At 36.0% G+C, this 13,183-nt stretch overlaps 1 protein-coding gene across 1 annotated transcript in view; it reads right to left on the reverse strand.

The window, feature by feature from the left end:
• Window positions 1-1,237: 1,237 nt before the first annotated feature.
• The window catches only part of LOC107722621 (zinc finger protein 644-like), a 21,894-nt gene continuing 9,948 nt past the window's right edge, over window positions 1,238-13,183 (reverse strand). The window contains exons 2-6 of the mRNA XM_016531056.1: window positions 8,586-11,247; window positions 6,502-7,035; window positions 4,764-4,889; window positions 3,998-4,100; window positions 1,238-2,328 (exon numbers count right to left, since the gene is read on the reverse strand). Of these exons, the coding sequence (XP_016386542.1) occupies window positions 2,136-2,328; window positions 3,998-4,100; window positions 4,764-4,889; window positions 6,502-7,035; window positions 8,586-11,223 (3,594 nt within the window). The 5' untranslated portion in view covers window positions 11,224-11,247 and the 3' untranslated portion in view covers window positions 1,238-2,135. The remainder of the gene's footprint in view (window positions 2,329-3,997; window positions 4,101-4,763; window positions 4,890-6,501; window positions 7,036-8,585; window positions 11,248-13,183) is intronic.

Here is a 13,183-nt window from a genome sequence, read left to right on the forward strand (position 1 = left end):
GAATGACCATTTCTGGGTGAACTATCCCTTTAAGTATTGAAAGGTCAGTAGTTCTCATAAATTTGTTTTCAAAAGTGTCTATCAACGGCAGTTTTCAGTGAGGTCTTTTCTTTAACTCTTTAGTTATGGAAACAATCCCAACATAGAATACATTTTATGTTTTTTATACAACATTAAACACATGTAAATGTATCATGTATTTTGTTAGATTTGTCCTCTGAGTTTAGGAGCTGCACTTCTCAGCATTTTATACGCTCCAAAAGACAAGATCTGACAGGATGAAAGATTTGATGAAAGTTCATCTTTTCTATTTAGCAATAACAGCAATATTGCAACGCGCTTTCGAGTCGAAGAATTTGTTTTTGTATTTCCTTTGTTAAGAGTGAAACATATGAAATGTTTTTGCTGTGTTATGCTGATAAGAGGCATATCAAGGACTAAGAACTGCCAGGGGGGATGGGGAGGGGAGTGTACACCCTGCACCTCATTATTAGAAAGACAGTGACCTTGTAAAGCTGCCCTCGGTTTACTTTTGCGCTGTCATTATTATATCTTAGAAGCCAAACGCTTGTCAAAGAACATCTACAACAACTGCCCTTAACATTCTCTGTTGTGTAATTATTAATGCCTTATTTTTTCTGTTCTCTTAATTATTAATAAATGTTGTGTATGAACAAGACTTCGATACATGTTACAATGTTTTTAAAAAGCAATTAGATTAACCTTCAGGTTTAGCACGAAGGGCTAATATTACAAAGAACAATACCTGCAGGGAGGGTTAGCCCACCCCCTTCTGTTTGGTTTTATTGTCGTTTCCTGTAGACATTTCTATCTTGATAACTGTTTATAGTTACAGCTGGTGAAAAAAGACACTGAGCCCTTCGGTTCAATACAGTCTGCAAGTGTTTGTGAATGGAGGTGGCATGATTGTTCTTAAATCTGAACACCTTTCAGCAATGGGTGTGTCTGAAGCTGTGTGTGATATTATGACTATTCTGCTTGGATTTATATTCCCACAAACTTGGTGACACCTAACTGTTCAGGATCTACCAACAGATCCACTAGTTTCTTTCACATGACTAGGTCTGCCTCATTAGAGAGGACGATTTGGCTTTCTGCACATATCCCAGTATCACTAGTAATTTACTCTTATCTAAAGTTGAATCTAGCACTTAGTGATAAATCAGTCGGTCTTCTTCGGTTGTATGTATATAAAATGACTGCTACTCTTGCAATCTGTAGATTATGTGGCACAAATTGATATCAACAAATTTGCAAACAAACTGTTACATTCATAGCTGAACATACCAACAATTTGAAGACGACAAAAACATTTTATTCTGAACAGCAAAACTGTTTATAGTGATTTACATTTTTTCACATAAATTACCTAAAAAGGTTTATACACAAAAATATTTGAACCGTAAAAAATGGCCTACACAAGTAACAGTTAATGTTTCTTTTCTTTTTCTTTTTTTTTTGCACACGTGGCAAACTTACAGATCAAAGATAAAATCAAAACAGGGTAATAAAGGAAAGACCAAAATGTTACCAGAAATGGTATAAACGGAGTTATGACATGCATACTGTCCGAACTGCTAATATCAATAGAATGGGTTGTTTCACATAATGACTGGTGTGTTGGCATGAGTCAAAATTCTAATGTAAATACTTACATTTCTTGTACTTACATTTACAAAAGACTTACATTTCTACACATACGCATCATATGTGCACCTTTTAAAATCCATGGATGGGACAAAATAAATTGCGTTGGTTTTCAAATTAAAATGGCTTGATATAAAATCCACATACAGTTTCATTTCAATTTTTGTAGAGCATAAATCTGCCTTGACAGATTAAACTCGGTGTGAGAAGGATCTGAGGTAAAGGTTGTCTTTTGGTGGGTTTCACTGAAATCTCAACATATTCACCCACCGTTCGTACGTTCTTTGACAATGTTCAACACCAGCACAATGTAACAATATCTAAAAAGCGGTCTGTGTTAACAATGGATCCTCAATAAGAGTAAAAACCGTAGAAGTCCTTACTGATGGCAATATAAAATTCAAATGGGAACCAAACAATTTACATACAAGTGATATTCCAAAGACAAATTGTGTGTTTTCCTGGGCTCATGAGGATATTTGCATCACTGAAGGTTGTGCCTGTGGTACTGTGTTGGGGCAAGAGTCCTTGGGGAAGGAGGTGACTTCCACCATCCCTGCCCCTGTGTGCGGTACAGCAGTATTCGTGATGTGCCTCTGTAAATGCTTTATCCAGTCCTCCTGCACTGACAAAGGGCCCTGGAAGACTAGATCACAAAACCTGCACACGGAAACAATTGCACATTAGATTTACAATGATGCACTGACAAATGGGCTCCAGAAAAAAAATGAATATATGTAATGGGAAAAGGAAGAGACAAAACAACCTCACAGAAAGCATTTTTATAAAAGTAAATATGTAATATTTAAATTGTATGAAATTTATGTAAAATACACACACACATATATATACACATAATAAAAAGTATATACTGTACATGGAAAGCATATTAAATGTGACCCTGGACCACAAAACCAGTCTTAAGTCGCTGGGGTATATTTGTAGCAAAAGCCAAAAATACATTGTACGAGTCAAAATTATCGATTTTCCTTTTATGCCAAAAATCATTAAGATGTCAAGTAAAGATCATGTTCCATGAAGATATTTTGTCAATTTCCTACAATAAATATATTAAAACTTAATTTTTCATTATTAATATGCATCGATAAGAACTTCATTTGGACAACTTTAAAGGCGATTTTCTCAATATTTAGATTTTTTTGCACCCTCAGATTCCAGATTTTCAAATAGTTGTATCTCAGCCAAATATTGTCATATCCTAACAAATTTATTCATTTATTCCTAACTTGTTTATTTATTCAGCTTTCAGATGATGTATAAATCTCAATTTTAAAAAATTGGCCCTTATGACTGGTTTTGAGGTCCAGGGTCACAAATAAGTGTCTAATGTTTCAAATGACTTTTATAAAAAGAAAATGTCAAAATACACATGAAATAATGTTCCATCGTTATTCAGTGTAACGGATTTATGTAAAAATGAAACACTTATTCTGACCTGTACTTAATAAAATATATAAAACAAAAAGTGATTGTACCACATTGAATTATACTTTAAATGATTAAAAAATTGTCTTGCTGACAAATGGGTAAAACCTTGTAGTTTGAAGGATAGTGGCAAAGACAGGTAAAGATTTAAAGCAACAATTAATTTGTTTTTGGGGCTATGCTGTGATCCTTAAATAGAATCTTTTAATGTCATCTAACGATTCTTGTTCTAAATATGTCTAACAAGATTTTTTTTGTTTGTTTGATTGTTATATGAACTTAGGTCTGTTTCCAGAATTAAATCACTGAAAGTGGTTCTGAAATTTGTGAGGGTGCTCTAGCCTTAATGGAAATCTATTGTCATGTACATTTTTTGTCCCATCCATTGCTATGGTTATCACTATATCAATCATTGCTATTTCGAGAGTGAATCCCGTATAGGCTAAATATGCGGAATCATTTTACAGCGTGTATGTTTCCAAAAGACAAAAGTTTCATACAAATTCTGAACGAATTATAGCCTTTAAAGCACCCAAAGGGCACTCCTTTTATAATCACTAAGAAGCTGTCACTCGTCTTAGTTTATCACGATCTCACAAAGTTCTGTTATAACAAATGAAGCTCTCTAAACTGCACAATGCATTTTTTGATGCTCTCCAGAGTGCAAACACAAATACGCACTGGATAGTTTGGCAGATCTTGAAATGAGGGCGCTTGGCACCCTCTAGCACCCCTGTAGAACTGGGCCTGTATGAACTAATGTTACACTGAATGACATTTTAGTGGTTGTAAATCATAGTAGAAATGTATGTATGTAAATAAAAGTTTTTTTTAATTAATATATAAAATATACTTTTATTAACATTTGTAGCATAGAGGTTACCTGCAAGTAAGTCTATAGATTTCTTCTGGTGTGTGCAGCAGAGGGTACATTTTCTTCTTCGACCCAGACCTTGATCTTTGCTTTCTCTGTTTACAGTCAAAAGCTGCAATAATAAACCATGTATTTATTAGAAATTATACAAACAAATTAGTGGATTTTAAAAAGCACACCATAGGCTTTCACCTATGACGACGCTGAGGTTTTTTTTTTTTTTTTTTTTACACGTTTAGCAAAATATGTTAAAGCATCTATTCCATGTATTCCATTCAGTAATCTTTAATCCAAAAGTGCACCATGTTCCATACCTTTCAAAACTAATGTAATGTAAATATCACTTCCCTTGTGGTGAACAACTAGCTGCCATATTGAGATCACATGACCAGCCAAATAACACTCACTTGATCTCAGTAACCCTCTATTATTGGACAGTTGAGTATGAATAAATAAAATATCATTATAACAATACTTCTACGATGGCATAATGCAGCAACTATGATCTGAAAAACCATCAGGTGTTAGTATAAATGTCTGCTACCAAAAGCACCTGAATCAGATTATCAAAAACAATTATACTTGTTTTTTTTAAATATTTTTTAAGTTACTTGTTATGAGAAATTGGCACAGTCAAAGCAAAGTTTAGGCAGTGAGCATGTGACATGCATTCATCAGTAGATCAAAGTGACAGTGAGGTGCAGCATCTTTCATAAACAGGAAGTCAAACGCAAGTACAAAATGCATTAACACAGGAGGAAAGAAATACACATACTAGTTCCGTCCAGAAGAGCTTTTTTCTTTCTATGTGCATATGCCCTCAAATGATTGGAGAGACTAACACCACTGTGGAATGTGGTATTACAGTGCACACACACTTTTCTATTGAGTTCAATTTTCTCTGTAACAGAAACACAACATATAAAATTAAACACTTACAGTCATCATAGATACTATAATACAGGTCACATTTATACATTTATATTAATGAATTAATATAAAATGTTAATGTATAATAATCTATCTATCTACAAATATAGATCTATCTATCTATGTAAATACAAATATAGATACAGATATAGACATATAGAGGCATGTTTCTATAGTAGACTGAAATTTATGGCTATGGACCCTTTTCACAGACTGTGATGACAAAATTGACCAAATTTCTATAGTTATTAAATCGTAATTATAGTTTTTTTTTAATTATTTAAATAACTGCACACTTCTAAGACTATTACAGTTTTTTTTTTACATTTTTAAATTTAAATTATTGTACATTTCTAAAACTATTATCGTTTAAAAATATATTATTTAAATTATTGTACATTTCAAAGACTATACTTTGTGCTAAACTACAACATTGCTAACAGTAAATTAACAGTAAATTTGATCTTTGTCTCTTCAAGCTGTAATCAATCTTTATATATATATTTTTTCTGTTTTGGATAGTCATGGAAAAACTATTGTCGATTTTTGCTTTTGCTATTTGACCAAATATGAATGGACAAATTATATTTGTTGTAGTCTCCCATTTATCAGCATAGAATTTTCCCCAATATGTTGACATCTTTTTCTGAGAAACTCAAAAATGTGATCCATAGCCAAAATAGGGTCCAAAAAATAAAAATAAAATTACATTTGAAACATCAATTATTTGCTAGATATGAGGGTTTATTAATCTTTTCATGTTATTTCAATAGTTCCCATCAAAAAATTATTCTGTCATTATTAACTCCCTCATGTTGTTCAAAACACGTATATTTGTTCTTTTTCTGCATTTTTGAAGCATATGGGTATGGTAAATAGTGCTGGGCAAAGATGAATCGTGATTAATCGCATCCAAAATAAAAGTTTTTGTTTATATAATATATGTGTGTGTACTGTGTATATTTATTATGCATATATAAAGACACACATACAGTATATATTTTGAAAATATTTACATGTATATATTTATATTCATATCATTTGTGTGTGTATTTATATTTGTGACTCTGGACCACAAAACCAGTCATAAGTATCACGGGTATATTTGTAGCAATAGCCAATAATACATTGTATGGGTTAAAATTATCGATGTTTCTTTTACGCCAAAAATCATTAGGATATTAAGTAAAGATCATGTTCCATGAAGATATTTTGTAAATTTCCCATCGTAAATATATCAAAACTTAATTTTTGATTGGTAATATGCATTGCTAAGAACTTCATTTTCTCAATATTTTGATTTTTTTGGACCCTCAGATTCCAGATTTTCAAATAGTTGTATCTCGGTCAAATATTGTCATATCCTAACAAACCATACATCAATGGAAAGCATCTTTCAGATGATGTATAAATCTCAATTTCACCCAGTTGACACTTATGACTGGTTTTGTGGTCCAGGGTCACATATACATAATAAATATACACAGAACACACATATATTATGTACACAAAAACTTTTATTTTGGATGCGATTAATCGTTGCCCCGCACTAATGGTGAACCATCCCTTCAATGAAATATTACCTGCTAGAGAATTTGGCACTGCTTTGAAAGGTTGTATCTCCATGCCACAGTCTCTGCCTGAAGATAAAAGGATAGCCTTTCTCGCCGTGTGGGATGGGTGCTTAGCTTTGGTCTCTTCATGAGCTCTTCTTTTCTTCAAAATTCCAATCAGATCACTTGGTGGTGAGCCTTTACTAATGTCTATCCTTTTCTTTTCCTCCCTATCATCTTTCTGCCGTTTGACAGTAGATGCAAAGGTTAAACCGTTACTCAACCTAATAGGATGGAAAGAATTGGTGGCGCGGCACTTCTTCTCAAGAAGCTGTAGCTTCATCTGAAACTCTTTCTTGTCACGCATCAATTCTTTCAATATGATCACTGGAGATTTAGACACGGTGGAAGAGGGTTTGCCCAGGCGCTTCAGATGGCCTCGTACATGGTTGGACAGCCCAGTCCTTGTGTCAAACCACTCCCTACAGAGAGGGCAGATGCGCTCTCTCTGTTGGCAGTCAGTTTTCAGCTCTGCTGGATGATCAGTCTGGGATGTATCCTCTTCTGCAACAGGGAAACCATATGCAATCAGCTTCATTTACAACAGATATTTATTGCTTAGAAGCCAATTCAATTGGTCTAAACTAAAACTGAAATTGCCTACACTAACCAGCCTGCATGTTAGCTAACTTGCAACACACCGGTTGTGTGGGAATTTTAAACTACTACCTTAAAGGGATACTCCACCCCAAAATGAAAATTTTGTCATTAATCACTTACCCCCATTTATCTACGCTTTGATTTGAACGAAAACAGCGCATCCGTGCAGCGCGGCTGACACAGAATAGCGTACGCTGCTTGCGTTCAGAGGATATTCTCCAAAATGGCGCTACAGTGATGCGGAGAGACGCAGAGGAGACGAATTGTTGAATAAAGTCGTTATTTTTGTTTTCTTCGCGTACAAAAAGTATTCTCTACATGAGGTGTCATACATACTTTTCAATGCCCATTTTGTGTGTACGTAATGATTATACATACATTTTGGACAACGCATTCACAATTTTTATATACAAAGATTTTTTTTTTTTTGTAAAATTGTAATTGATAAAATATATTTTCTGCAAATCGAACTGACTGTATATTCAGTATATGAAAAAGCAGAAAATTCCCTCATCGTAGTAGCGCTTACTGGCCAATTAACAGAAAATTAGATGATCGTCCATTCACAAAAGCTGGCATACATCTTCACTTTTCTGACATCTACACTTTTGGAAAAAATACAAGCCAATCAGTAAATTTGGACCAAACCTGAAAAATGTACTGCTAAACTATGTAACATTTCTAAACTTTGTAGCACTTTGTAGTAGGGCTGCACGATTATGACAAAAATCATAATTGTCGATTATTCCCTTGAAATTGTAATTGCGATTATTAATTACGATTATCACAATTTACATTGAATTATGTTTATACCATTGTTTGATGCAACTGCATGCCGTATTTTTATATGAAAATAAACAAGCTGAAAACACTCTAACTGAAAAACCTTTAGTGCTTTTCTATAATATTAAGCCTCAAATGTCAAATATACATCGGATTGGTTTCTTCTTTAAATTATAAAAAAAGTACAAATTTGAATGGTATTATAATGTTATACTAAAACTAGAACAATGGAAAAACCCCTAAGATAACATGTAGAAAGAAAAAAACATATCTTAAGCGTGCAGAATAACATAAGTGGACTTTGAACGATTAATTGCCGCTTTGAACGATTACATAATTGTGGCATCCATAATTGTAATTGCGATTAGAAATTCGATTAATTGTGCAGCCCTACTTTGTAGCACAAATTCATCTACTGGAATATGCCTAGTACACAAAATATTCTATGGATGCACTAAAATAACGCTATATCTGTAAAATAAAGCTATATCTGTACTATTTGTCGTTTTCCTCCCTTTTTTTTTTGCAATTGTCTTTTAAACCTGAAAAAGGAAAGTATCATAATTAAAGGCTTTTCTGCAACTAATATCTTAATTGATTTCACTAACAAATGAAATTGAAAACCTCTGAATAGATGCAAGAAATTATATCAAGTATAAGAGAAGCATCACCTGTTTTGACTTGTGGCAGTGTTCGTCGTCTAACTGGAGGTACTTTTTCAAGAGAAGTCACCTTAGCTGCAGAATTCCGTACTTTCAGGCCCACTCTGTGCAAATGTCCTCTTATATGATTAGAGAGGCTAATTCCGGACTCAAATACAGCAGGACAGTACGGACAAGCCTTCAGATCTGTCTCAACATCTGAGCTCGGTTCACGCTTTACAACTGTGATCGCTTCCGAGATTTCTTCATCCTTGCATTCATCTTTGACAGAAAGCATCCTTGGGGAACTGTGGTTTTTCCCAAAGTGACCAGTTGAGGCACCAAGACTTGCTTTTGCAGGTGAAGTCTGTTTTTTAACAAAACGTGCATTAGCATTCTCGTTACTTTCACATTCTTCAGGTCCAAGATCATCATTAGAATCACACATAAAATGACCGTTGTTGATAATTTCTTTACTCCTCTTGGATGTTTCAGTTTTCTTAAAATTTTGTCGGCATTTTGGGAAATCTAAAAGAATATCTTGGCCCTGCATATTGTGGAATGGAGTAGACATTTTCCTTTTGGAAGGTGACTTCTTTAATGTTTGCGTTTCCAAACTTATATGCATATAGTTGGTGTTTCTAACATCTTCTGAACAAGTAATGTTTTCATCAGACTTAGAAGTTCCTTTAGTGTTCCCTTTTTTAGAATGAGCTGATCTTTTCAGACACTTTAAGGGGGACAAACTAGCACCTGTTCCAGAAAAAGTGGTCTCGCAATTGAGGGAATCGTCAAGACGCTCTGTTGTACTGCTTCCATCAGGCTCCTGATGAGTGTTGCATTCTGAGGCACTCTGGTTACTACGTTTCTTTCTGGATAAAAGTGTGTGAATTGATTTGTCAAGTCTTGATTGGCTTTGGACAGCTTTATTCATAAACAATTTTTTCTTCCGTACAAGACCACACTTCTCATTGTACGACAAGCTTTTGTTTTTGTCCGGTGCTCGGATCTTCACTGACAATTTTGGCAACCTTGCTGTTGGTTTTGCACATGATGTAAGAACATTGCAAACAGAGAATGACTGTTCAGTTGGAGATGGTTCTTCATCACAATTGTCAAGGGAATGTGAGGATGCCTGTTCTTCTATAAACTGCGGTTGACACGAAGCCTCAACATGGTTTCCAATGATGTTTTTAGTTTTTCTTTGAAAAGAACGGGAGAAGGAAATTGGACATAACGATTTATTGACTTTACGCTCCTGAAATCCATCTGATTTCCAAACAGTCAGATCAGACCCACTGATGCCATGTTTATGAAGCAAATGGCGTCTCAGTTCAACTTCATTCATTTCGACAAAATCACACTTATTACAACTATAGTACCGCTTGTCCTTCTCGTGGGTCTTAGCGTGTTGCACAAAGGTGTTCGGACAGTTTGTTCCAAAGGTGCACTGGGGGCACTGCAACTTTGCATCTTTACCTTCATCTTTAATTTGATGCAACTCATTTATTTCTTCCGTAATTTTCCGTCGCTTGTCCCGGTGAACACTTATGTGATTTAACAACGAACTCTGATCATGGTAACACTGTCCACATTCTTTACATATGAATGGCTTTGAACTAGTTGTGTCTGTATTACATGTAATTTGTCTGTGTTCTTGAGATTTCTCTTTAAAACCACTGTTACGGGGAAAAAATGTAGGTTCCTCAATAGAACATGAGTCTGATGGCAAAGTTTCTCTAATTAATCCCAACTTTTGAGTCTTGCTAATAGCCTGTTTTGCAGGTTTGGCAAACAGGTGTTTGACTGCCTCAGCAGCTCCATTAAAATACTTGGTACGCTTTACAATGGGTGATGTTTTATTGATTGTTAATTTGGATGGTTTCCTTGGGGAGCGTGTCTTCTTAACATTACTGCATTCTATCTGGCTTCCTTCACCCAGGTGATCCTTTTTTGATTCAAAATTCAACTCAGGGTAGATATCCTCTGAAGGATCAACTTTTAACACCAGTTTTTCTTTACGTTTTCTTCTTTTATGGCCGAGCGGTGAAGGAGCTCTTCTTTTATGGTTGATGGGTGAAGGAACAGGGGACAGTTTTCCCTCCATTTCAAGACCATTATCATCATCCCACAGGAACTTCATAAATTCTCTTTGGGGATTCCAGTTAAGGTCATTTCCATCATCATAATGATCTAATGAGCTTTCTGGAGATTCTGTATCAAAGCCCCATATGCCCCTATGCTCCACATCCTCCGCAGTCAACGTTTGCCTGATTGTTATTTCCCCCTCTTTTCTGAGTGGATCATGTCCTTCAAAGTGGACATTGGTTGTGACTGAATTCTGAGCATGTAATGATTTGGGAAGGAATCCTGGTACATTTTTTGAAATATCCAGCAAGATTTCATCTGAGATATGGGGTGAGGTGGATCCATTGACGTAAGCAGCCTTGGCTGGTCCATCTGAGCAGATGGTGTCCATAAAACCAACAGTGGTCAGGAGGTCTCCTTGGTCACTGAGTAGTGCCATGGTCTCCTGAGGATAATGCACTGATGGTCCTAATGTAGTTCCCTCTGCACAGAATGTCTCACTGTTCAAAAGGTCCTGAGAGTTTCTTGACATTGAGGTGTCATTTTCCTCTACTTTGGCACTCTCCTCCAAACCAGACATTCCTAGGAGTCCTAAGGACCGTTTCTGGGGAGAAAAAATGAGATGAGCATGCATATCAATACATAAATGAATTAGGCCTAAAGTTAACTTAGAGACACTAAACATTAAATTACCCTATAGCAAATATAGGCAGTTGGATCCATAGCATGCCCATCTAATAGAATTTATTTTAAGGCCAGGACACACCAAGCCGACGATCGGCCGTCAGCCAATGTCGAGCCGTCTGTGAGCGTCTGTCGGGCTGTCTGTGAGCGTCTGTCGAGCTAGTTTGTTTGGTGTGTTCCACACATCGGCTCTAGTCGGGCTCACGTCTGCAGCAGTTTGCCCAATTCTACATGTTGAATCGGCGTCGGGGCCATCGAGGCCGTCTTCGCCGTCGGTGAGAGTGAGAACTCTGATTGGATGATCAGTTTAGCGAACGGGTCAGTGCAGGAGAATTTAAGTGAAAGTGATGAAAACGACTAAATAAATGAAGGTGGCACAGACAGAAGGCTGTTCTAATGTTACGTGATCTTTCCCAAGCATTCCAATAGCCTATGGGAATATTTTCAGAACAACAAGAGCTGCTAAAAATAACAACTGATATTCAAAATGGTAAGCAAGTGCTGCTTTGTTTACGTTTCGTATATCTGCGTATATCCTTATTTCAGTTTCTCCTCTTGAATGACGAATATATACTATAGATAGCTGCTAATATAGACAGCTAATTCCTCTCACGCAGGTGCAGAACATGCGTGTTAGTTTGCAGTCGGCTGTAGTCTATGCGGTGTAGTGTTCAAGCACGGCTTTTTGGTCCGACGCTGCCGACGCGAGGCAACAACACCGTCGGCTTTCATTGCCGCTAGTTCTGTGAAGTTGGCTTGGTGTGCCTCGGCCTTTAGGATTTGAAAAAGCAACTTCGTTATATGACGTGCTACATTCTATGTAAAACCATTAAAACATCCACAGACAACTTACTTCAGTCAAGCATAGACAATATGGCAGAGGGCAACTGTTGCCATATGGGTGATAAACGATATCATATCAAGATCTCTAAATTTATGTGGATAACGATGATAAGCTCTGGACATTTTTACTCCATATGGATTAATCAGAACAGCAGAAATAAATGCGACATGAGCCAGTTAATGTTTGTCGCTAATAGGCTAAGTCTTAAAGGGGTCATATGATGCGATTTCATTTTTTCCTTTCTCTTTAGAGTGTTACAAGCTCTTGGTGCATAAAGAAGATCTGTAAAGTTGCAAAGACTAAAGTCTCAAATCCAAAGAGATATTCTTTATAAAAGTTAAGAGTTAGCCACACCTATAACGCTCGGAAAGATTTTAGCATCTGTGTTTCAATTAGGGCTGCCCCCAAATAGTCGACCAGAAGAGGCTTGGTCGACTAAAATTTTATTAGTCACAGAAAAAAAAAATCCACAGGCGAAGTCATGCAGTCCGTGACAGACAGATCGTTAACGGCTAGTCTATGCTAATACTGTACATCGACGGGCAGGACATCCTAACGCTGACCTATCATTCATCGACCTCTCAAATATGGCTTATCATCTGAAATATGTAAGTATTAGCAACTTTACATGGCCACTCAATCTAATGTTAACCTAGAAAAATGTCCGCTATTCAAGTGTCTGTGCGGAGTGTGGAAGCTGAACAGTAACTCACTGCAGGACAGATGGAGCACTCACTTGATCTTAAAATAATCCCTCATTTTTGGTCATACAGATAAGAGTAATACATCTTTCAAATCTGTAAAGACACTACGTTTATTTGTGTGCACTCACAATACCGCGCTTTTGTAAAATAATGAAAGCAAACAGGATGCGCTTTCTGCCGTCTCGGTCTGTGGACTTGAATGCGAAACTATGTGTATATCTTTGCCTTACAGACATTAAAAATATATCTACAGAGAGTGAAATGTCTACTTTAAAATGAACCAATTCAAATGGAAAACAAATATTCTC

The sequence above is a fragment of the Sinocyclocheilus rhinocerous genome, unplaced genomic scaffold (assembly GCF_001515625.1).
Source record: "Sinocyclocheilus rhinocerous isolate Xijiao unplaced genomic scaffold, SAMN03320098_v1.1 scaffold541, whole genome shotgun sequence".
Lineage (NCBI taxonomy): Eukaryota > Metazoa > Chordata > Actinopteri > Cypriniformes > Cyprinidae > Sinocyclocheilus > Sinocyclocheilus rhinocerous.